Below are 25702 nucleotides of genomic sequence, written 5' to 3' on the forward strand. Positions count from 1 at the left end.
CCCTTATACTTTGGTTTTATTACTAATCAAACCCCCTTCTTTGTGAAATTACTATTGCCCCCCTCACTTCTAAAGGTGTTAAGTGGTTGTTAACATCAAATATGAAATGTCTATTCTGCCCTTAAAATTAAGAAGTAAAAAATATGGCATTACCCTCATTTATAGAAACTATATTGCATGTCAATTATATCCTTAAAATCTTATATTTTAGAATTAATTTTGGATTTGGTGGGACCACATACTTATGATTGTTGAAACTTTCACATTCCACTTAAATTTTTCATAATCCCCACGATGGAAGTTTTACAAAGAAATTAGCATATAAGATCTAATTGAAAGAAAATTTGGTTTTAATACATAATGATCAGCATATTTTAGGTGATTTTTAATTTTCAGCTTTGAATTAAATTTGATATTTCTTAATATTTTAGTTTCTATTTAATTACATCTTTCCTTTATTTGGTGATTTATTTTTAAAGAAAAAAAATCACATCTTTTCCTTTATTTTGTGGTTTCTTTTTTTTTAAAAAAAAAAAGTGAAATTAAAGTTAATTTTTTCCTATTAAGGGTAGTATTATAACTTGAAGAAAGAGCAAATAAGTAAAAAGATAATTGCAGGGTTTTTTTGGGATTTTGAAAAAATATATAGATGCCACATCATCAGTAAACTGACGGAGCTTAACGGTAGGGGGGCATTAGTAATTGTTGACAAAATTAAAGGTTGGAATAGTAATTTTAAAAAGTACAGGGGATAAATTAGTAATAAAATCAAAGTACAAGGGGGCAACAGTAATTATCCCTATTTTATATTAATTTTTTAATTTTTTAAAACTGCTCTATGTGACGGATTGACCTTGCGCATGTTTCAGGCTTTCCGCCCAGGCATCATTTAGATATGGAGAAAGAAATTGGAAAGAAGATTATTTAGTTTTGTTTTTATTTTGCTTCCACTGAACTCGATTATAGATTTGATTCTTGTTTCTTTCCTTTGATTCATTCATTGACTTTATTGGAGTATTTGGACTCCTGTAATCTTTCTATTAATTATTGCACGTATTCTTGCTCATGATTATCTATTACTTGCATTTATTATTATTGATGGTAAGACCATGGATCCTGTGACGGTTCACTCCCACGGGTTGTCAGGCGGGTAATCGAGACCGGCGGGTGGGGTGTGACACCTTTAGGGTTGTTCCTAACTTTGAACCAACACGTTGATAGGATTTTTTGGGAAGCGTGAACTTAGTCTTTGACCTAATTTTCAAAGGTTGCAAATCGATAGCAAGGTGAGAATGTTCACTTGCACATAATGATAGTTACATTCGTGTTTGTTATGGAACTTGATTATATGATTACATAAATTTGTTTTAGGGTTTAGGAATGATTACTATGACTTTGAAATTTTAGAATATAGATTATTAATGATGTTATTGATATATAATCAACATGTGACTGAATGGACTTAGATTGACTCTTGACTTGATAATGTGATTGAATTCATCCTGTAATGCGAATTTATGTTGTGATTGTGAATTGAGGAATACCATTTGGGTGTTTCTGTCTTAGGACGTCAGTGGAGGTGGTATGGGACACAATCCTATGATGCCCCTTGGCACTTTTCATGATCACTGGATGTCACAACTAGGAAGTCTAGTTGTGTATAGTTAGAAACCCCATCATATCACACCCTATTGGCATGGGTATTGATGCCGAGTAACCCGTGGCAGCAATGTGGGGTGGTGGGACTAGTAGCCAACCCATAAAAAGACACAACCACATTGTGAGGGGCCATTAATTGGTAGGGTTGCATATAATAGACTTGGGCTCATGGGCGCTCAAGACCGGTAGCCAACTCACGAGAGGACATGAGAGCTTCCCGTCCATTATATGTGGATGACCAATAGGTTAAGAGTCAGCGTAGTCCAAGTTGGTTGGTGCCATAGGATACGATGACCCTGGAAGGGAAGGACAATAAACCCAAGTTGTGAGATGCATGAGGGGAAGTATTTGAGCCTAGGTTGAAGTGACCGAGTAGTTGACTTGCAATGGGCTAAGTCTAACCCTGACACGCGCCAATGCTCATACCAATGGTGGTGAGAGAGCGGAGACCTAAACCCCAACCATGGTGATAGTCCGAGAGGGATGCCTGGACCCCTTACCTGGGATCTCAAGACCGATAACCAACCTATGAGAGATCAAAGTGATGATACCTTCCTAGAGGAGGCTGGTGGTCCATCTTAATGGATATCTGCCATAAGAGACTAGTATCTGTTAGAGTATAGTTGCATTCTTGCATTTTGTCTCATATCATATCGCATCACGCAATGTATTGATTTGGATTGTGATTGGTTATTTGTTTGTGAATGTCAAACCCCACCCGCTGGTATCGTTCCTGCTTGACAACTCGTGGGTGCAATCCACAATCACAAGATCCACAGTTTAGCCATCAGTGATAATCAATGCACATAATAACTAATCAAGAGCAAGAACAATTAAATAATTAAATAAAAAGGATATACAATGTTTCAAAATCCAATGAGGAAAGAATGGAAGGAAATGAATAAAATAAACATGTCCAAAAAAGGGTGTCTCAGCAAAAGCAGAATAAATCATAGTTTAATTATTATTTTGTTCTTTTTCAAGGATGGCAATCTTCTCTTCTAATTTCTTGATGAACGGGGTCATCCAACCTTCCTTCATCGACTTATCGAAATGGCGAGCCACCTAGATTCTTTTGCCATCAATAGGAGTTGTAAGCAAACTCCATGCACCCATAGCTGGCTTCATGCTATACATTGCTACCTCCCACTGACGCCTCCAAAGTCTCTTCATGAGGCTCCTCCCAGTCATACAGAATTCTCCCACTTCAATATTGCCATATGAATAATATAACAATCATCCACAAAAAGGATGAGTTATGACGAACTCAGTAAGGCAACAGATCTCATATACATGTCAACATTATATCATGGTAAGTAACATAAGTGAAAGATGATATGCATAAGTATGGATGCATCTAATAGCTAACCATGCAAGTCTCTTGTATGGAAGACATGCTTTAAGATATAACACCAACCCTCCCTTGGGTAGGTCTAGTCACTCTGATCCCTCACGAACTAGTTACCTCTATTGGAATCCCAGGCAAGGGGTACAGTCCTCGTCAAACAACCATGGCTGGGGTTTAGGTCCACACTCTCTCACCACAACCATTGTCATGAGTACTGGGGCATGTCAGAGATTCTAATCCAGTGCAAGGTCATACATTAACATACTATCCAGATACTTACCCTATGGCACCAATCAATTCGGTTCAATAGCCTTCTCCACCTAGGAATGTGAATTCTCACTCACTAGCTACCTCTATTGGACTCCATTCCCTAACCCTATGGTCATCCACACATTGTTGGGGTGGTTGCTCTCGTGTTCCCTCACGACTCCCAAGTCACTTATTGGACGCCCATGAGCCCAACCCTAACATATGCAACTCTACCATTGCATGATCAACAGTGGACCACTGAGTCTCCGCACGGACTGGCTACCACTGTAGGATGAAACAAAGTCACATCACCATTATAATGGGTCATTAGGCTTAAATACCCCTGCCGAAAGGGTAGTAGCATGTATGGGTTTCTAACCGTGTAATCTAGACCTCCAAGGTATGAAATCCGACAACCATGATAGTGTTGGGGGCATCAGAGAACAACGTCCCATACCACAGTCCCTGATATCCCAAGTGAGGATACCCAATAAAAATACCCTCAATCATAGTTACAAATTACAATATCCATCATTCAACACCATATAGTAATTCAAGTACATTTAATCATCATTCACAACACATTATTATCAATGAATCATTCAAACTATTGTAACAGCAAGTTATAAGATCACTTATGCATTCAAAGTTATACACAGTTCATCACATTACATGTCATATCAGATAAACATAAATGTAACCTTACCCGTTGAAGTGGAAAAACTTCTTTAAGTGCAATCAAACTTCACAAATAACCAGTCCAGTAAACCTCAGAGATCACCTAGACTAGGGTTAAAAAGATTCATTAAGAATAGAAGTCAAAACAAAGCAAAGACCAGGCTGACAGTGCCACTGTGACCCAACCGGTCGCTTATGGCAACCACCCTAAGCGAGCCCCCCCCTTTCAAGCAGACTCTCAAGTCTGAAATTTCAACTTTTGATCACTCATCCTCGATCTGATTTTGGGATGATCCAAATCTGAATTTTGTCCTTAACATACTAGAGAGTCCATCTCAATCTAAAAACTACAAAAGAAGAAGATTTAGAATCCACTTCATCTCCTTCAACTAAAGCAACCCTTGATTCGGATATGAGAATCCATCTTCGGGTGTGATCTAGTAGCGATCATTGATTGAAAGATTCTAACCATCGAACTCACTATCTACAAAATCATGGAGAGAAGAAAAGCACATTACTACTAAAGAGAGATAAGTAGGGAGAGTATGTGATTAACCAACCTGAAATCGATTCACAAGACAGATTAAGAATCAAAGCTTCACCGTGATTCGAGCGTTTGTCACCACCGAACACGTGTACTCTGCCTCCTAATAGTCCATAATAGCCTCCACAAATAAAATAATACGCAATTAGGTTAGGGATGGCTATTTATAGAGGGTTGGGGGCAAATTAGGGCTTAATCCCGCAATTAGACTTGGCCGGTTGCTTGGGGAGGTTGATTGGGTCAATTAACACCTTAAGAAACTGCCCCTAGTACTTTTCAGTACTTGGGTGCTTTGCTCAACCGATTGATCCCCAACACTAACCTAACTTAAACCAACATGTGGGAGATTCTTACCTTGATCTCGGACATCTTCAAACTACTTGACTCAGGCTAGAAATCCACCTTCCCAGTCCATCAAGGTTTCTACTGGTCTCCTTTGGGTTCCTAGTATGGAAGGTTCTTCATCGTCAGAAACCAGATCCATGGGCTCAGGGTATGGATCATGAGCTTCAATCCATATAGTCAACAGTTTATTCCGGTTGGAACTCGGGTACTTAGACCTGCAATACGGAACCTAGGTTAGAATTATAGGGGTTGTTACATTCTCCCACTACCCATGATCAGGAAATGAGTATGTTTTAAGGGTTTTTCTAATAAAGAAAACAAAATGAGGCCCTAAACCAGCTGAAGTCTTGAACCTAGAAGTAGAGAAGAGAAGAAGAAAAGGAGGAAAAGAAACTGAGCTAAGGAATGGAAGAATTTACTTATTTGATCTTAAACGAATTGAAGTTGAATTTGGAAGACTTGGAATTGTATAAAGCTTGTTGAAGACTGTAGAAGTAGAAGAAATCGCAAAATGGCAAAGTAAAGATGAAACTAAAGTACGGAGGGGTTTAAATAGATACTATACAAATGAGATTAATTTGAATCAATGTTCAAGTATGAGTGACGGTTCGAGATCAAGCATTCAACAAACAAGATTAATCCAGGATCAACGGCCAAAAGTAAGTGACAATTCAAGAAAAAGAGTGCCATGGTGGCGCATGTTCCCCATGAACACGTGGCAAGAAAAGCGTGTTTCGCATTGAACAACTATGGCTTAAGAGCATAACATTTATGCCAATAAATGCAATGTTTGGAGGATGTTCGAGAGACCTAGGATCATTTAAACTTTCCTTTGCTACACTCATGGTTCGTGATCGAGAAAGGCATACCAAACGATCGGTCTAGGGATGTCAACGGTGCAGTTTGGGGTGGTTTTGAGCTGAGTTTAACGGTTTCGGGCTCAAAAACACTCGGCCCAAACACGGCTTGTTAGCAAAATAACGGTTTGGGCTAATAATTTATGGTATGCAAGAAAAAAATAAATAAATAAATAAATAGTTGAACATCCTACACCAAGAGCCAAAATTCTATGGAAAACAAAATTGCTATTGAGCAATCGTAATTAAAAAATGAAAAGTCATTTCATGTTGTAGAAATCTCACCCACCTTATAGAAATTAAGAACTCAAATAATAAGTAGTAACATAGAAACTGCAAGCTCATTCCTTAGGCTCCACTGGATAGTCCTAAAACAAATCTTCAAACAAAAAAACCTTGTAAATTCTAACTTGTGCTATGATTGATTTTCTTGAAATTGGGTTCTTATTTTGTGAGAATGTTTATTTTTTCCCCCTTCTATGAAATCCATCTCTTTTTTGGGTTGGTATTTAGTTGATATGCAAAAGAAATACCACTCGATAAATATAATCATACTTAATCAACATTCTCATAATTGATAAATATTTACTTAATTTAAACAAACTTTGTACATTCAATGGGACATTTTTAATCCTTCTAATTATCTCTTACAATAGTAGAATGACTATTTGATCTTTGAATTCATGCTCAATTTTTATGATAGTCTATACCAACTACTTGGTGATAATATGATGATTTAAACAATATTTAATGTTAAACTATATAACGGGTTGTAAAATGGGTATAACGGGTTGCGGTATGGGTTCGGGTTGGTGCGGGCATTGCCACCCTCAGCCCAAACACAGCTCATTCACGTTCGGTTCGGGCTGCAAATTGACACCCCTAGATCGGTCTTGATCTAGATCATTTGATCCGGGGGGCGGGGCTTGTGGTAAGTAAAAACTAATAATCAACTAGGTCGAACCACAATCGGTTCAATCATCCCAATTGGGACTGGTTCAAGAATTAAGTCCAAAGGTATTGTAAGCATGAAGGAACCCAACGATTATAGAAGGGGACGTGATCCCACTAACTTGGGATAGGAGATTGTGCTCTATATGGAAACTGTAAGTAACTCACATTGGAGGGGGGGGGACCCTATGAGCAGACAACTAATAATGAGACTTGTAGATTGATCCAACGATTGATAGTAAGAGGTAAACCCTATATAAATCAAAGCATAACACGAAGAGAAGGTAATTAAATCGTTTCCTCCATTCTCACCTTTCAATTAAGCTCTACAACTTGTTAGAGTTTTGTTGTGGTGCTCCTACTGACTTAGCCTTCGTAGATGGCTTCCCAACCACTGAATCAGCCCACGTTTGACATTGTTTTGCAGAAATCCAAGAGTTGATCATTTTTGGATGTATCAGTACCATGCCATTTTTCTCTATACTTGCATTGATCTTGTGCTCCTAAAACAGCTATGGGGAACACAGAGATGTGCATGGTGCTCTCTCTCTTCTTTCTTCCTTATGTCTACTTCTTCTTCTGTATGCTGCTTGTGCTTCTCTTTCTTTTCCGCTTCTTTGTCTGACTAAGTGGAGTAGGATTCATGATCGTGGCCAGCTGCCTTATGGTCACTACCTTTGTCATCTCTCTCTCTCTCTCCCTCCCTGCCTCCCTCCCTCCCTTTGCTTGCTTCTCTTTGTCTCCCCTCACCACTACACCTCTTTTTCTTCTGCCTCTTTGTTTGACAAAGTGGAGTCAACACAATGACAATGGCGGATCATGGCTGTTGTCTTTGTCATCTCTCCCCCCCCCCCCTTTCTCCTTTTTCTGCCTCCTAACTCTCTTTTCCTCCCCTCGTCTCTACTTCTCCTTCTCTTCCACCTCTTTATATGATGGAGTGAAGTTGGACGGTGGCAGCCAACTCATGGCTTGTGCCGCTATCATCTCTTTTTCACTCTTCTCACATCCTGCTTCTCTTTCTTCCTCTCTCCTTTGCTTTTCTTTCTCTTTTAACTCTATGACTGACAAAGTGGAGCCAAATTGATGATATATGACAATTGGTTGATCCCTACCTCAGCTTTACCCAAATATTTGAGCTACACTTGTGATTCCTCGTATGCCTCCTATGATATTCCTACATCCTGTCGCGCAGTTGCTATTCATCTGATTGCTTCTTATAGCTCTTGATGCAATAAACCTACAATGCATGAAATCAACATCCTAGTCCCCTCTTTAGTAGTAGCCTAGCTTGGCTTTCTGGCCTTGGTTTTTGGTTCATTTTGCCAATTATTGTGCTGTTTAGCTTTGCTATAAGGCTTCTAAATCACACAACTGGTGGATCTTGTGTATATTTACCTTTGAGAAAAGGAGATAATAATCAACAAATAATCTATACGGTAATACTTGGAGCTTGTTATCTCACCCCAAATACCAAAGATTTCGTTATCTGCTTTAGTCTTCAATAAGAGACAACTCAAGGCATGACAACATATAATGAATAAAGTTGGTGAAAGTGGATTTCCTTTCTGAATACCCTGGCTAGGAAGCACTGCACTTCTTGGTGCCCCAATAATAAAAACATGGTAACTGACCATTCTCGCACTGCCCATAATGGGAGACATGATGTAACAACCCCCGTATTTCTAACCCGAGATCCGTATTGTAGGTCCGAGAACCCTAAGGTCTAGTCGGGTAAAGTTGTGGAGTGTCCAGATAGAAGTCCATGATCCATACCCTGAACCATGGATCTGGATCCTTTGTCTGAAGAGCCTGCCTCGCTTGGTTGTAGGTCTTCTGGAAGACAAGTGTTGTTCGGAGATGTCCGGAATGAAGGTAAGATCTCCCCCATCTCTTCTTTAAGGCTAGGTTTTACTTGGATATCAACCCCCTAGCAAAAGCACCCTTGTTTGGAAAATTACATGGGGGTGGTTGCTAGTGGCGGTCGATCAAACCAAGCGACCGCTTGGAGCGACCGCCCGGTCTGTTTTCGGAGTTTTTGCCCTATTTTGCCCCCTGACTTCTATTAAAGGTAACCCTCGTCCAAGTAACGAATATTTTATTCGTGGTTGCTAATTTTGGAGGTTAGACGGTTGTGGGGAAGTTCCAAAAGTGGATCTAAAGTGCTAGCAGTGATCTAGAGATCAGTCCTTCCCTTTTTCTGGCTTTCTGAAGTGAGGTAATGAATTCACCCTTCATTCTTTATCTTCTTTGTCTTTTATTTTAGTGGTAACCCATCCCCTCATCATGGTGGTTACCCTCTTTGATCATTGTGACTCTCTTTCCAATCTACTTGAGGTGATTCATCTGAAAACGAAACCCTGCTTTCGTGAAAAGGATAATCCAATCAAGGGGAGAGTTCTGGGTAACCCAATGATGGTAATTGTTAGGATTTCCTTCACCCTTTGGCTTTAGGAGTATTAAATTTGAGACTTAGGCCATGATCACTCGAAATCCGGATTGAAAACGGGTGATCAGAAGCTTGAGTTTCGGATTGAAACTCTCTGTTTTTGGGGCGGTCACTAGTGACGGTCGCTCAACTTAAGCGACCGGCTTGAGCGACCGGCTGGTAAACAGTGACCAAATGACTTTTGGTTCTGATTCACTTTGATTCAATTAACTCATATAATATTGTAACACTGTGTTTAGGTATACTCTATTTGAAAAGAAAGTCTTGTGATAGTTAACGGATCTCTTTTTACGGACAGTTTACTTATATGCAGGTAAGGACAATCAATCCTATCTTTTGAGTAGACTTGAACATGCTAGTCCAGTGTCTGTTAGAATTAGTATTTCTTTATATATGCTGTTGTATTCATGTCTTATATATTAATCTTGTTATATTACTGTTGTTTGTCTTGTTTACATATATACTTTGTTGATTATGAATGTTATGTATTGATGATGATTAGTATATGGTTCTGATGGAAGAGGTATTCTTTTTGGATATCTTAGCTTGGGATATCAGAAGGCTGTTGAATGGGACACATGCCTGCTGATGTCTCCAGCACTGTCATGACTGTTTGATGACATTATTAGGTAGAGTCTATAATTGCATGGCTAGGTACCCCACATGCTACTACCCTTTTGGTAGGGGGATTGAAACCGAGTGACCCGTGATGACAGTGATGTGACGTTGGTCCACTGTTAGTCATATAAATGGTAGGGTTGCATATGTTAGGGTTGGGCTCATGGACGTTCAAGGAATGGACTAGGTGTCGTGAGGAGTCATGAGAGCATCCGCCCCAATAATATATGGATGACCATAGGGTTAAGGAGTGGAGTCCAATAGCGGTAGCCAGTCTGTGAGGATTCTCATTCCTAGGTTGCGAAGGATACTGAACCGAGTTGGTTGGTGCCAGAGGGGATGTATCTGGACTTCATGTAGACATGTTACCAGTATGACCTTGCATTGGATTAGAAACCCCGACATGCGCCAGTACTTATTACCAATGGTCATGGTGAGAGAGTGTTGACTTAACCCCAGCCATGGTTTGAGAGCCAAGTGTGGACTTTCCCTTTTTGCCTAGGATCCCTACAGAGGTAACCAGTCCTTGCCGGATCAGTGCGACTAGACCTACCCAGAAGAGGGCTGGTGTATATCTTAAAGCATGTCAACTGTTAGAGACCTGCATAATTAGAAATCATAGTATCATTCATACCTTGCACTCATTCATATCATTTATGTATTTATGCTTTGTTGGATAATTGATGGGATTTGTGATTGTTTCTTACTAAGTTCTTTAGAACTCACTCCTTTATTTTGTATATGTTTATTAGCCTACACAAAAGAAGGAGTTGTACAAGAAGATGGACTGGTTTCCTATGAAGGAACCATCCCGTATGAAGAGGATGTGGCACCGTCAGTGGGAAATGGAGATAGCCTGTGCGGGAGCTCCTGCAGGTGCATGGAGTGCGCTTATCGCGCCTATTGATGGTCAGAGACGGAAGGTGGTTAGAAAGTTCGATCAGCGAATGGAGAAAAACTGGAGGACTCCTCACCTTGATAAACTTGAGTCTAAGTTTATAGTCTTAGAAAAAGAAACCAGAAAGAAGATAATATAACTCTTTTGTTTACATCTGCTGAACTCGTATTCATTTTTATTCATTATTTCTTTCCTTTATTATTGTTATTGGAGTATTTGGACTCCTGTAATTCCTTTAATTCATTTATTGAACATTTATTGCTCTTGATTATCTTTATTTGTATTTACTATTGTTGATAGACTAAAACCTTGGATCCTGTGACGGATCACTCCCACGGGTTGTCGGGCGGGTAACCGAGATCGGCGGGTGGGGTGTGACACATGAAGTGGTAATAAAAGCCCAACCTAAGTAAAATCTCAATAAACACGCATACCAGCCTATTATAGGCTTTGTTCCTATCAAGTTTCATGGTCACAAGTCTAGTAGGATCTTTCTTTTGTCTTCTAATATAATGATATAACTCATGGACCATGAAAACATTATCAAAATGGCTTTTATCAAGCTCAAATATAGATTGGTAGGGACTATTCATATCATCAATATAGATGCCTTGTTATAATCATTATCACCACGTTAATAGTAATGCACGAGGCTATCAGGGGAATTGGTCAGCAATCTCAAGGTGTGGCATATTTTCCATACTACCGACCTCTACTGTCCTGGACCTTGAAAAACTCATGCGATCCTTCTTCTGGTCTAATGGAGACAAACAATATGTGCATACAGTTGATTGGTTAACTCTCTGTAGGCCAAAATCTGAAGGTGGTCTAAACTTTAGAAACCTTCAGGCTTTTAACCTTGCTCTTCTGTCTCGGAAGGCTTGGGAACTTCTCCAGTTCCTTGATTCACTCTGAGGTCGTTTAATGCTTAAAAAATATTGTAGGAATCACAGTTTTTTGGAGGTCCAACCGCATCCAACGGATTCATGGGGTTGGAGGTCTATATTGAAGGGAAGAGATCTTATCTTACGCAGAATACTCTTTCAAGTAGGAGATGGAACCCAAATAAATCCTTGGACCTGTCCATGGATTCCTGAGCATGCTCATGACAGAGGTTGTTATCCTTTTGCAACAAAGGGGCTAGTTTCAGTAGCGCAATTAATTAATCAAAGCACTCATACTTGGGATCAACATTTACTTTATAGATGGTGGCTACGCCATACGGTAAAGAAAATTGTGGCCATCCCTATTCCTTCTATCCCTATCAAGGATCATTTTGTTTGGCAAGGGACATCATCAAGGTCTCACTCAGTTAAATCTGCTTATAGATTGGCCACTTCACACAGTTATTTGTTGGAGGAGCAGATTTCCCAGTCGCATATCTGGTGCCAACTTTGGAGTTGTCCTCTTCCCCCAAGAACTTTGCATTTTCTTTGGAAGCTCCTGCATCAGAAATGGCCTTCCACACCTCTTCTGGCTGCTAGAGGATGTGCTTGTCCTTCTTCCTGCCGCTTATGTGGCCTTGAGGGTGCCTCCCCTGACCACATACTCTTATTTTGTCCATCAATGCGGTCAGTATGGTCAGAGCTCCATTACTCTGAGATGACGTTGGGAACTACTGTCAAGGATCTCGTTATACATCTTCTATCCATGTGGTCGTCTCTGGAAGGTCAACGCAAGGTGCTGTGGAACGCTTTGATTCTTTGGCTCCTATGGAAAAACTATCATACTATGCTTGATGACTCTTCCACTAGGCCTCTGCCGGCTCATAGCCTTCACATATGGAAAGCTCTATAGTTTTATTCCTCCTATAGGCATAAGGAGAAGACCAAGTTGACTCACCCCTTTCTTATCTCGTGGGTCCCGCCAAGCCCCTTAGCTATTAAAATCAATGTCGATGGCTCTTTCTTCAAGGAACAAAACCTAGGGGGCTTTGACGGTTTAGCTCGAGACAATTCTAGGAAGATGCTGTATGGCTTTGAGAGTGGCTCGCATTGTCGGGATATTCTTACCCTGGAAGCAATGGCCATGCGTCAAGCCTTAATCTGGGCAAAGGATTTTGAATTGACTCATCTAGAAGTCGAAAGTGACAACCAAGCGTTGATTGCCATCCTAAAAAAGCAGCCTATTGAAGCGCCCTGGAAGATTTATCCTCTCATTTCTGACATCCTTGGACTTGTCCAGTCTTTTGATTTTATTTCTCTAGGCCATGTCCATCGCGAAGCAAATATGTCAGCTGATACTTTAGCAAAGGAAGGTGCTTTAACGAAGGATACTTTTCTATATAGACAAGTCCCTCCCCCGGTATTTAAGTTGGTTTCGTTGTTTGATGTTTTGAAGTTAGGGTGTATGCATGGTTTTTCGCTTTAATAAAATCTCCTATTACCAAAAAAAAAAAAAGTGGCATATTTTCCATACGTTTTTCTTTTTTTTTTGGGAAGCAAGTGTGACTACATTCTCATGGAGATATTTATTACGTATAATTTAAATATAGGGATAATTATTATTGCATCCTTGTATTCTGATTTTATTACTTCTTTATCCCTTGTATTTTGAAAATTACTAATCCAACCTTTAACTTTGTCTAAAATTACTAATGCCCCCTACCATTAAGTTTCGTCAGTTTATTGATGATGTGATATCTATATATTTTTTCAAAATCCCAAAAATAACCATGCAGTTATCTCTTTACTTATTTACTCTTTTGTCAAATTATAATACTATCCTTAATTAACTATAAGAAAAAATTAACTTTAAATTAACTTTACTTTTCTAAAAAGAAACCACGAATATAGGAAACATCTGATTTTTCTTCTCTAAAAAGAAATCGCCGAATAAAAGAAATATCTGATTAAATACAATTTAAATACAAACTAAAAATATTAGGAAATATCAAATATAATTCAAAGTTGAAAATTGAAAATCACCTAATAAATGCTGACCATTATCAAATTTCCTATCAATTAGCATCTTATACTCTAATTTGTTTGTAAAACTTCCATTATTATGATTGTGAAAAACTTAAGTAGAACGTTGGAGTTTCAACAATCATAAGTGTGTGGTCCCACCAAAGCCAAAATTGATTCTAAAATATAAGATTTTAAGGATATAATTGACATTTAATATAGTTTCTATAAATGAGGGTAATGTCATATTTTTAACTTCTTAATTTTAATGAAAGGCAAATTATACATTGCATATTTAATGTTAATAGCCACTTAACACCGTTAGAAGTGAGGGGAGCAACAGTAATTTCATAAAAAAGATATTTGATTGGTAATAAAACCAAAGTACAAAGGGAGCAATAATAATTATCCCTTAAATATAAGATTGGTTTTTGCCTCAAGCTAGGAGGAGATTCAAACTCGTGATCTCAAAAACTACTTGAGACGGTGGTTTTTTTTTTATCAAAAAATGAATCTTTGGGTTAGTGGTAATGACTAACAACTCTAAGGCTACGTTTGTTTGCTGGGATAAAGGTGGGGTGGGAAAATTCTTGAAAAGAGTGTAGATTTCCTATTTTTCCTTTAAATCTCAAAATGATAGATTGTTTGGTTGCTTGGGGTGGGAAAGTGAGAGACAATCAGGTTGCGTTTGTTTGCTGGAATAAAGGTGAGGTGGGAAAAAAGGGGTGGGAAAATTCTTGAAAAATGTATAGATTTCTTACTTTTTCCTTAAATCCCAAAATGGTAGATTGTTTGGTTGCTTTGGGTGGGAAAGTGAGAGACAAGTTTCCTTGAATCAAGGAAACTTGTCTGCTGATGTGGCAGCCCAATTTTCCCACCCCATGCCATTTTAAAACCCCACATATTTGGTGGGATTTAATGGGAAAGTTGGAAAAAGTAAAAAGTGGGACCACCACTACCACTTTTCCACAAAACCCTTTCATTTCCTTTCCTTCTCCCTCACCCCACTACACATGGGGCCCACAAGTTTTTTTTCCTATCCACTTTTTTCCCACCCCACTTTTGCAAACAAACGCAGCCTCAAGGAAACTTGTCTGCTGATGTAGCACTCCAACTTTCCCACCTCAAGCCATTTTAAAACCCCACATATTCGGTGGAACTTTGTGGAAAAATTGGAAAAAGTAAAAAGTGGGACCACCACCATTACTTTTTCATAAAATTCTTTCATCTCCTTTTCTTCTCTCTCACCCCACTATATATGGAACCCACATTTTTTTTTTCCCACCATTTTTTTCCCATCCTACATTTGCAAACAAATGCTGCGTTATTTTTTTTTGGTCAACAAATGCTGCCTTATTAGTTGGAGAAGTTATGGCTTCGGTCGAATATCAAATAATCTCGAGCGCAGAAATTAAAAAATAAAAAAAAGGCTCAAAAATCCGTCCTCGACTTCAGAGTTCAGAGTTCGAAGTTCAAACTTCGGGTGCCAAGACACGGGAAGTACATCTCTGCCGGAAATTTGACGAAGCATAGGCAGATTGAACTATGAAATATCTATTGTTTGGGATGAAGTACATAGCGTCGAACTTCAAACGCAGAGAATCACAGTGAAGGATTTACTACTTGTAGATCAATGGCTGCAATTGGGTGGTATGGACCACTGATCCATCTGTCGAAAGCCGTTTCCCACGTAGGAGACTACGTTCAGCTGCTTGTATTTGTTCACAAGCGGACACCTATCCAAGTAAGTGCTGTCTGTGTTTCTTTTCGCTATATTGCTTCCTGAGTCATTCGGTGTTGGGTTGAGGATTTTGTGCTTCTGCATTTGCCTAGTCTTGTTGGGCAATAATGGATGAAAATGTTGTTGCTTTAAGAAACCAATATTCTGATTTTCGTTTAATCAAATTACCGCTTTGATAGATTATCTTTGAGTAGAATGTATACTTCCCTTTCAACTAGATTTCTTGTTTTGACACTTCTGGTTCTCTGAAGATACCAATTCCCAATTACTCTATCATAACCATTAAGCTGATTGTGCAGAGGATCAAGTCTCCAAAAGAAGGGGCATTATTAAGGACTGACATTCAGGTTGGAGATGACACACGGCCTTTCTTCTCTGTATCAATATGGCAGAAACAAATGGGATCGATGGTATTTGCTGGTGATGTCATTCTGTTGCAAAGTAAGATCACTTCTCCTTTTCTTCTTCTTTTTTCTTTTGGGCTGTTTGGATCAGTAGGAATATTTTAATGGGGAAACCCCAGAGTATTAGAAAGTGATAAGAGAGTGAAGTAGGGAGAAGAAATCAATTAATACAAGCAACAGTTCATGCTGCATAAGACTCCGGACAGAACAGGGGTATTCTTTTATTTTCCACGAGAAATAAATAGTATCTACAATACTACCTATCTCAACCCCATCCCACAATAAAAAAAGATAAGCTAGCTAGACTTCTACAACCTGGAATTAAATTGAAAAATGACAACTGAATTCAGTAATAAGAAGTCAACTCCACCAAGCTAGACAACCTTAAACATCACTCACATTACTTGTAGATGTAAAGTTCCAATATCCTCCATGTTGGAAATCAACCTTTTCAGACAAGATTCGAATGTAGGGAATTGATGCTGAAGCTCTTGCCAGTCCTTCCAGTTAGCATTATAAGGCAAATAATTAGACCGTTGAACTAACACTTGAGTCATCCTCTTTTTGTTGCACTAGAACACCCTGTGGTCAAGAGCAGCAATTGGTTCATATTGCACTTGCTTCTCATTGTTGAGTGGGGGTACGGGGCTTAGTAACTGCTTGCCTGCGAAACCCATTTTATTCAGCAAGAAACATGAAATACCGCATCTATCTTTCAGAGAACTGGTAAATTGATTTCATAGGCTATGGCATCAATGCACTAAAATACTCTGAAAGGACCATAGTATCTAGAACCTGGTTTTCACTGATTGTTGAACAGCCTCCAATGCTTGGTGGTACATTTGGAGGCATAGATATACTATATCAATTACTTGGAATTCCCCCTCTATGTGATGTTTATCAGCAAGTTGCATAATTTGGTTTTGGTCTTGGTGCAAATTCTCTTGCAAGAATCAGATTAATGATTGGTGCAGACCAAGAGCCATCTGCAGTTGTGGGCTTCACTGAGGAAGTTAGAAGGATGAGGAACAGAAGGGGGGAGGGGGAAAATAACATTCACACACACTTATGCTGGAGCTTCTCTCCTGAATTCTTTACAATAATCAAATTTCATAATTTAGTACTCTCCACTGGTAAGGTTTTTTTTTTTTTTTTTGGAAAAGTTGTACTCCCACAGTTATAAGAATACATGGGGAGTAAGCCTTGCATAAAAGTAGAATCCTAACTAAAACAGAAAGAAACTCAAATAAGAAGCTAATTGATAAGCTGTACTCCCCGCAGTTGTAAGAATTCATGGGCTATATAACCGTTGCATAAAAATAGAATCCTAACTAAAGTAAAAATCAACTCAAATAAGAAACTAACATGCTAACCCACGTTTTAAAAAAAGGAAACTACCTAAGAAACTGTTCGTAATCTACCAAAATAAAGTAAATCAAATATTGCTAATTCAGCCCTTCCCAGACAGGAAAATCAGTTTAAGAGCAGCCCTTGTTCTCTCTAGGACTCCAAAGTGGATCATGTTGGTCCAGACAAGCTAAGGCTACTGCATCAATGATTCCATAAGTTTCTTGTTAACTTACTCCATCAATGATTTATGGTCCATAAGTATCTTGTTGAATTCCATATGAACAAGTGTTTGGGAAGCTAGAATATATGTGTTGGTGGTTATTGTCTATACACCACTTCATATGGAGTAAACAGTAAGCTGGATGTCAGTGTGGTGGGTGGTATTATGCCACCATTCAGCTATTGCTTAGGAAAATCACCATTCATGCAACGAAGATACGGTTTCTAGACATCACTTGATGACCTTTGTTTGGGCCTAGTTTTGCAGATGATTTGCTGACCTTATCCATTGTTGAGTGCCTTGCACATGAAATAATTCCTTGCTGGAAGGTGCTAATGAAAATAGGATCGCAGTTGCTAACTGTAGAAGCTGTTACGCCTTAAGGTTGCAGTAGAGGAACACTGGAGCAACCACTGTTGTTCAATAAGGATGAGCCAATTCAAAGAAGTGTTCATACTCAATAACTTAGCCTACTACCAACACATACAACATCTTTCCCATGGGATAGAGGGAAGTTCTTGTATCGAATCCAAGCAAGTGAAAGCCACTACCGTCTCTATTACTTTAAAAGCAAAGGCATGTAATCATGAGGCTACTAGCATACCCTTTGCAACAGTGGCTCATAAGCTTAAGTGTGATGCAGATCCAGCCCCAAATTAGGTCCTTTTTTCTAGGAATAGGCCTAGGGTTGGTTCATATAGGTATTGGGCCTTCATTGAATGCATTTCCTTTGTAATCAGCCAACTTAATGACCTAAAGCGTAGGTACATGATTTGAGTACAAAAATTCCTTTACTTAGTCTTTATTTCTGCCTAGTCTTATTAGAGTTGACACATATTATCCAATTGGTCCTTATTGGAGTTGGTACGTCTTATTTAATTAGTTTTTATCAGAGCTTAGTGGCAGAGAGTCTTTCTATGGGTTGAAATACAAAAAGTCTGATTATATTATTTTGTTTTAAATTTACTCAAAGTTGTTGGAGTACAAATAGGAGTCCTATTTTATTAGAAACTAATAGTTCTTAAGGCTATGAATAGCCACCCATCACATGTAATAGCTTCACAGTTCAGATTATTAATAAAATCAACTATTGCAGCCTATGTGCTTGTTTTCTAAGATTTAAACATGCTCTAGTATTGGTAGGGTACCTCCAGGTGCTCGACTGAAAGGGTTTCTATTGAAGTCAAGTTGAGATTCCTCCAAGCTGTGGATCTAGCCTGCCTTTAGTTATATCTACCATCATCACAGCTCACCCCAAGGCTTTTCTTCTAGGTATTTGCTAGGCTAGCAATCTCCTATCCCCCTTCCATCTCACTTTTTTTTGCCCTTGAATTTTTGGACTCTGTAAAACACCCAAAACAAGTAATGCTCATAATTCCCAATTTAGCCATCCAAAACCCAAGCAAACTTGGGGGTGTCAATCGAATGTTAGAAAATAGAAATAAGAAGAGAGACGAACAGAAGTAGAGGAGAAGAGAGGCTGTATTCTATTGCTTTTAGGTATTAGGTAGATACAAGGTAGCCTTCTATAGGCCCAAAAATACCAAATATAAAATACATCAAAGAGGCAAGGTGAGCAAGGAGAGATCCCAAGGGATAAGAAGAGATCCTAAGGGGGAATATTCTCTAACACTCCCCCTCAAGCTGGAGCACATATATTGATCATGCCCAGCTTGTTAGTTGTTACAGATATACTAAATTCTCTCAATCCCTAAAGACTTAGTGAAAATATTTGCTAGTTGTTCAGTGGTCTTGACATGACTAGGAGCAATCAATCCACGTTTCTCTGATAAAGTAACAACCCACCTTAATGCTTCGTCCTTTCATGAAACATAGGATTAGGAGTAATATGACTTGTAGCCTCATTATCACACCGTAGTTGCATAAGAGTTCTAGCCTTGAAGCCCAATGGAGAGAGAAGTTGCCATAACCACATCTCCTCACAAGTAACCTCCTTGTAAAACGGATGAAGGTATGCAATTTATGAGAAAACATGCTATTAGAAAGCCTCAGGCTAGAATACTTGAGGAACACTTGTTTCAAACATCAAGGATTGGGTGGCCTCCATTAAGTGGCAAATTTTTGTTTCTGTTACACCACTTTGTTGTGGTGTGTTAGAACAGAAAGACTCATGAAGCATACCTCTTTGGGTCGTGAACTCAGAAATTGGGGCTGCGAAGTACTCTTTTGCATTATCACTACACAAGACATTCCCATTCACATCAAACTGGGTTTTGATTTCAGATATAAATGCCCAAATGTAGAAATTAGGTTACAACAATTCTTCATTAAATAACCAAGTGACTTTGAAATGGTCTTCAACAATTGTTGCGAAATATCTGAAACCAATCTTAGAAGAAACAACACAAGGCCCTTAAACATTAGAATGTACTTATGCAAAAGGAAAAAAACAGATCTATTAATAACTCGGGAGGGTAACTAACAAGGGTGACTTTCTTGAACTGAAGATGATTCATATTTAAAACTAGATCAAGACTGAAATGTGGGATCTAACTTCTTTAAACTTTCCAAGGATGGGTGTCACATCCACCCAGCCGGTACCCTATCTGGCATACCCGAGTGTGTGATCCACAGTCCACAAGATCCAGTATTTAGTAAAATCAACCTCCCACATTCACAACAATATAATCAAGAACAAGACTAAATCAAGGTTAACAATATTATTCAAATGAATCATAGTAAAGTAACGAGATAATCATTAGAGTGCGGAAATGATACCAATAAATATATAAAATCAAATATAGAGTGAGGCGGAATCTCACTCCACGAGTACAGCGGAATGTAGATCGAAAGTCAAAGGAGATTACAACTGATTCTAAAGACAAGAAAGAAAGATATAATCTAACTAAGCTAAGTCTATTCTAATTTGTAAAGAATGTCTTCGTAAACATAGACTTCATCAATTACGCTCAGACGCTCCCACTCCATAGTAGGGCTAATCTTGGTAATAAGTGAGACCATCGAGGAATCCTCAATGTAATCTTCATAGTTGCCAACACCTTGCGTATGGTATGCTTCTTCATCTTGCGCTTCTTCATATTGCGCTTCATAGTCATCAAAGCCTGTAGAATAGTCTAACAAAAGATGTTGTACAAAAGGAGTGAGTTTCAAAAGAAACTCAGCAAGGCAAGTAATTCCATAATAGCATAAATAACATGATCGTATAAACAAAGCATAATGTGATATGATATAAAACAGACAATACATGTATGAATCTAACTCTATGTATGCTGATCTCTATAGGTAGACATGTTTTAAGTCATAGCACCATACTTCTTTAGGAAGGTCAATCACTCCCCCTCAGCCATCTTGGCATCTTGGGTCTGCCGGTGGTAGTTGGGTCTTGCATCCCTCTTGGACATTCCTTGGTTAGGGGTTTAGGTCACCTCTCTCTCACATCACCATTGGTCTAAGTATTGGCGCATGTCAGGGTAAAAGCCTAGCCCAATGCAAGTCATATACTTAGTTACATCAATTCAGATCCAGATACGTCCATTCCTCGCCCCTGGCGATCCTTTCCGGTATCCTTCACACTAGAGTCAGCATAGTCCAAGACTACGGACTCATCAACCCTATAGGTCATCCACATATAGTAAACGGGAAGCTCTCATGTCCTCACGGGTTGGTTACCGGTCTTGAACGCCCATGATCCCAAGTCTATCCATATGCAACTCTACCTATACATGGCCCCCACAATGTGATTCATGTCCCCTCACTGGTTGGTTACCGGTCTTGAGCGCCCATGATTCCCCATTGCTACCACGGGTCGTTCGGTCTCAATACCCTTCCGAATTGGGTCTGATATAACAGGGAATATTCTAGCCAAACACTGCTAGATAAGTCCTAGGTATGACAACTAATAATCCGGGAAAGTGTCAAAGGGCAACACTGGAAATATCCCATACTATTCCAATAATATCCAAGGACAGAAATGTCAAAAGGACATTCCCCAATCCCAAATCATACCTAAACAATCACAATCATAATTCAGTTATATCATCCACGACAGATATCTCATCATATGAAAGAGTATAATAAGACATGATTAAATAAATAAGCAACATACATGAATAAGTATTTATACATGATCCAAGTACATAAGATAAATAAGGAAATAAGATCCTACTGTACTTACAGCATTCATATCATAATAGAAACTAACATAACAGTAGCAAATCTAATTAGTTCCCCAATTAGAAACTAAATCTTTGCAATCTATGTTAATATGGTAACAACTTTCCTTACCTTAAATAGATTCGAATATATTCCGGACGGACAAGAGGATGAATCCAAAGTTCGCAAACAAACCCTAGAATAGCATCACACAATCATTAGGAAGTAGTCCTAAAAGAATAAGCATCAATCGAATCGAAACGGACGAAGAAATCCAATTCTGTTCTTACGGGTTGATTGGCTAGGTTGACTGAGTCAGTCAACCCAGGCAGTCTGCCCAAGAGCAAATCCGAATCCAAAAAGAGAATCTTGATCCGAAACCTATGCTACACAATCCGGAATGTGACGAAACTTGGAGAGAATGTCTAACACAGTAGTCTAAGACTAAAAAGCATAATTTAGACATCAAACAACGATTAAAACCATTACTTACTAATTTGAAATCATAGTTTCTATTTTGGTAAAAATCATGGTTTTCATTGGAAACATGCTATGAACGAAAGAGATGAACTAGAGATGATAAGATCTCATTCTAGTACAAGAACACAGTAGATCAGAGGTATGAATAATCATGGAGAGGCATCTACAATGCTAAAATAAATCAAAATAAGAATATGATCATAGTTTAAGAAGAAATCATAAAAATCATATTAAGAATGAGTAAGATGATCATGGCATAAGAGAATGAAAAGAGATTGTAAAGATATGACTACAAGGTTGCAGCATCTTCATCATAATCTCAGTTTAGAGATGAGAGTGATCATGGAAAGAATGAATCAAGAACACAAAAGATTGAATACTAACCTTTGATTGAAGAACAAGAGAGAGAGTTTGCAAGATTAGGTCTTCCTTCACACTTTTGGAGGCTTGGAGATGAGTTCCCTTCGTTCTCTAAGTGTTTTGGAGGCTAGGGATACTAAAATCACGAAGTCATGGGGTATATATAGCAACATAACCTAAACAGAAGATTCTGCTCGAGTTCAGCAACTCTGGGTCGATTGGTTGGGTAGCCTGGCCCAGTCGACCCAAGCAGTCGGCCCAGGCAGACAACAAAGACAAGATCAGGGAATTGAGGGCCTTCCACTACTCGGAATCAAATGGCTTTAAATCATATCCCACCAAGCTCTAAGGTTATCAACCAATCTTCTCTTCATCAAGGCGTAATCTCTTTTCTATATCCAACACTGTCTTCAAGTATGGGGTATCATCTTCAATCTCCATAGGTTTAGAGTCGAACACTATGTCTTCTACCAATATGGCCCATAGTTGACTATCAATTCTACTTCGGGTTTTCGGACCTACAGACAAAAGAGTATCCGAGTTAAGGTTAGGGCCGGGTTTCACAATGGGTGATCAAGTCGGCAATGGATTTGATGAGGAGAAGCAACACTGGCACAAGCAATAGGAGACTTGGTATCCTCAAGAAAATGCAACCCCCTTGACTCATTTCCTGTCACATCCCTCCAGTTGGTAACCTATCTGAAATACCCGGAGGTGTGATCCACTGCCCCGAAGATCAAGTTTAGGAATGATCATATCCACTTAGCACAATAACATAATCAAAAGCAAGAACAAATCATTGTATTCAAGTAATTTAATAATAAAAGTCAAGAAATGATCTCAGAAAGATCACCAAAGAATACCAGAGTGTGGAAATAATAAGATACCAATCAAAAGAAATTGTAGAGTATAACAGAAATATACCCCACAAACAAATGCAGAAGGTAAATCGAAATCTAAAGCAAAGTCGAGGCTAGTACAAATAAAAGTAAAGGTTTAGAAGAAATAAGAGAAATCTAATCAACATCTTCTGTTGGCTCTTCTTCTTCTTCTTCTTCTTCAATCTTCATCTTTTTCACCGTCGAGTCATACTCTTGTAGCTTCAGGTCAGCATCTAACTCATGATCCCATCGGCGAACAAGACAATGTCAGCTGCCATCAATAGGAACCATCAAAACAGTACAAGCCTGTGAGCTGGCTACCCCATTGGTCATGACTTTCTCCAGAAACTTCCGGAACTGCACCATATAAGGAAGGGTCCTCCGTACCATAGCACGGGTTCTCTTCTGAACTTGCAAGGTCATCTAAAAACAAGTCCCCCGAAGGGTAAGCTCAAAAGAACTTTGTAAGTAATCCAATCACAATAAACATCTTCACACACACTCAAAGGCAAGCATAAATGCAATGATATGAAACAATATATACTGTTAGGACCCTAGGATGAGGCCAGGTGGAATGAAGGTTAGTTAGGGTTAGTTGAGATAATGAGGCCAGGTGGAATGAAGGTTAGTTAGGGTTAGTTGAGATAATAAATAGAGGGAGAAGAGTGAGAGAATGAGGGTTATAAATAGAGGGACAAGTGAGTGGAGAGGATATGGAATGTTTTATGAGAGTTCTAAGGTGTCGGGGTGACTGGCACCATAGAAGCCAGAGTCTATCTTGTTATTTCTTCTCTCTTCTCCCAACCTGGCATGGAACTACCGTAGTCGTCAACCTATCTTTGTTGGCGATTTCACTCGGCATTCTTTCCATCAGTTCTGCTTGGTCATCCCTAGGTTCTTCCAGGTTGTCATCACTGAACTCAATCTGCAGGGCTTCTCTGAAACCCTTCCAATCAAGCACCGATTAATTTCTCCGGTAAACCCACTCTAACGCTTCCCCATCCAAATGCTCGAGAGCTATTCCGAGTCAATATTCACACTCAATTTGGTGTTGTCAGCTAAATTTCTCGACTTCTATTAACCACTCGTGCGCCTTTCCATCACCAGAAAACAGTGACAAAGCCATTTCACTTCCTTGGATCGTTACAGCTCTGATGCCAATTGATAAAACCCTACTAATACTTCCCAAAATCCATATAAGAATGGAAGAAATAACAAGATAGACTCTGGTTTCTATGGTGCCAGTCACCCCCACACCTTAGAACTCTCATAAAACATTCCATATCCTCTCCACTCACTTGTCCCCCTATTTATAACCCTCAATTATCCCTCACTAACCCACATTCTCTCACTCTTCTCCCTCTATTTATTATCTCAACTAACCCTAACTAACCTTCATTCCACCTGGCCTCATCCTATGGTCCTAACACTCATGGGTCTGGCCCATTTCTTATACCCAAAATCCAAGCCTTATCAGCATTACTTTAAACCCAAATAATTCAAACGGGTCAAAACCCAAACCCAAACCAAGCACTTACAGAACCGAACCAGGAATTCATCTTCTTCAACCTCGCAAAATCGAGACGACATGCAGGCTTTGTGAGAGTTGTAGTGGTGCGATGGGGATTAATTTCGTTGCCGGCAAAAAAAAATAATTTTTCCAGACCAAGTGCTTCGCTCCAAGTCTGATTTTGGGCAGTGTGTGTGTTATTCAGCCTGGGAGGATGATGTTGAATTACTACGGTTATGCGGCACCATCACACAAATAAACTTCAGCAATTCCATCTCCTTGAGGACAAGGTGATTTTCGAGGGGCCGGTAGTGTTAGGACCCTAGGATGAGGCCAGGTGGAATGAAGGTTAGTTAGGGTTAGTTGAGATATAAATAAAGGGAGAAGAGTGAGAGAATGAGGGTTAGTGAGGGAAAATTGAGGGTTATAAATAGAGGGACAAGTGAGTGGAGAGGATATGGAATGTCTTATAAGAGTTCTGAGGTGTGGGGGTGACTGGCACCATAGAAACCAGAGTCTATCTTGTTATTTCTTCCATTCTTGTATGGATTTTGGGAAGTATTAGTAGGGTTTTATCATATACAAGTATGCTTCTAACTTTATATTTGTATGCTAGTCTCTATTGGCAGACACGCTTTTAAGTCATAGCACCATACTCCTCTAGGGGGGTCTCAAATCACTCTCCCTCGGCCTTCCTGACATCTTGGGTTCTCCGTTTGGTAAATGGGTCCTGAAACCTTCTCGGACATACCTTGGCTAGGGTTTAGGTCAATACTCTCGCACATCACCATTGGTCTAAGTATTGGCGCATGCACAGGGTTAATCTTAGCCTAATGCAAGTCACCTACTCACATCTACTCAGGGTTAGATATGTCCATTCCTCGCTTCCCACTAGAGTCACCGTCTCTTTCCCGGTTATGTAGACTCTTAACCCTATTGGTCATCCACATATAGTAAACGAGAAGCTCTCGTGTCCTCTTATGCTTCCCGCAATCTCTAGCGCCCATGAGCCCAAGTCTACTACATGCAACCCTACCAATGAATGGCCTCCACAATGTGATTCATGTCCTCTCATGCTTCCTGCAATCTCGAGTGACCACAAATCCCCATTGCTGCCACGGGT

The 25702-nt window shown here is 39.3% G+C and overlaps 1 protein-coding gene across 2 annotated transcripts in view; it reads left to right on the forward strand.

Moving 5' to 3' along the window:
* Nucleotides 1-14913: 14913 nt before the first annotated feature.
* LOC149012222 (uncharacterized) overlaps nucleotides 14914-25702 on the forward strand; it is a 42568-nt gene continuing 31779 nt past the window's right edge. For both annotated transcript variants that reach the window (XM_089158238.1, XM_089158239.1), the window contains exons 1-2: nucleotides 14914-15243; nucleotides 15540-15681. In XM_089158238.1, coding sequence (XP_089014364.1) covers nucleotides 15133-15243; nucleotides 15540-15681 — 253 coding nt within the window. In that variant the 5' untranslated portion in view covers nucleotides 14914-15132. The remainder of the gene's footprint in view (nucleotides 15244-15539; nucleotides 15682-25702) is intronic.

Source organism: Hakea prostrata, chromosome 6 (assembly GCF_041222555.1).
Source record: "Hakea prostrata isolate BN-2017 chromosome 6, UWA_Hpros_2, whole genome shotgun sequence".
Classification (NCBI taxonomy): Eukaryota; Viridiplantae; Streptophyta; class Magnoliopsida; order Proteales; family Proteaceae; genus Hakea; species Hakea prostrata.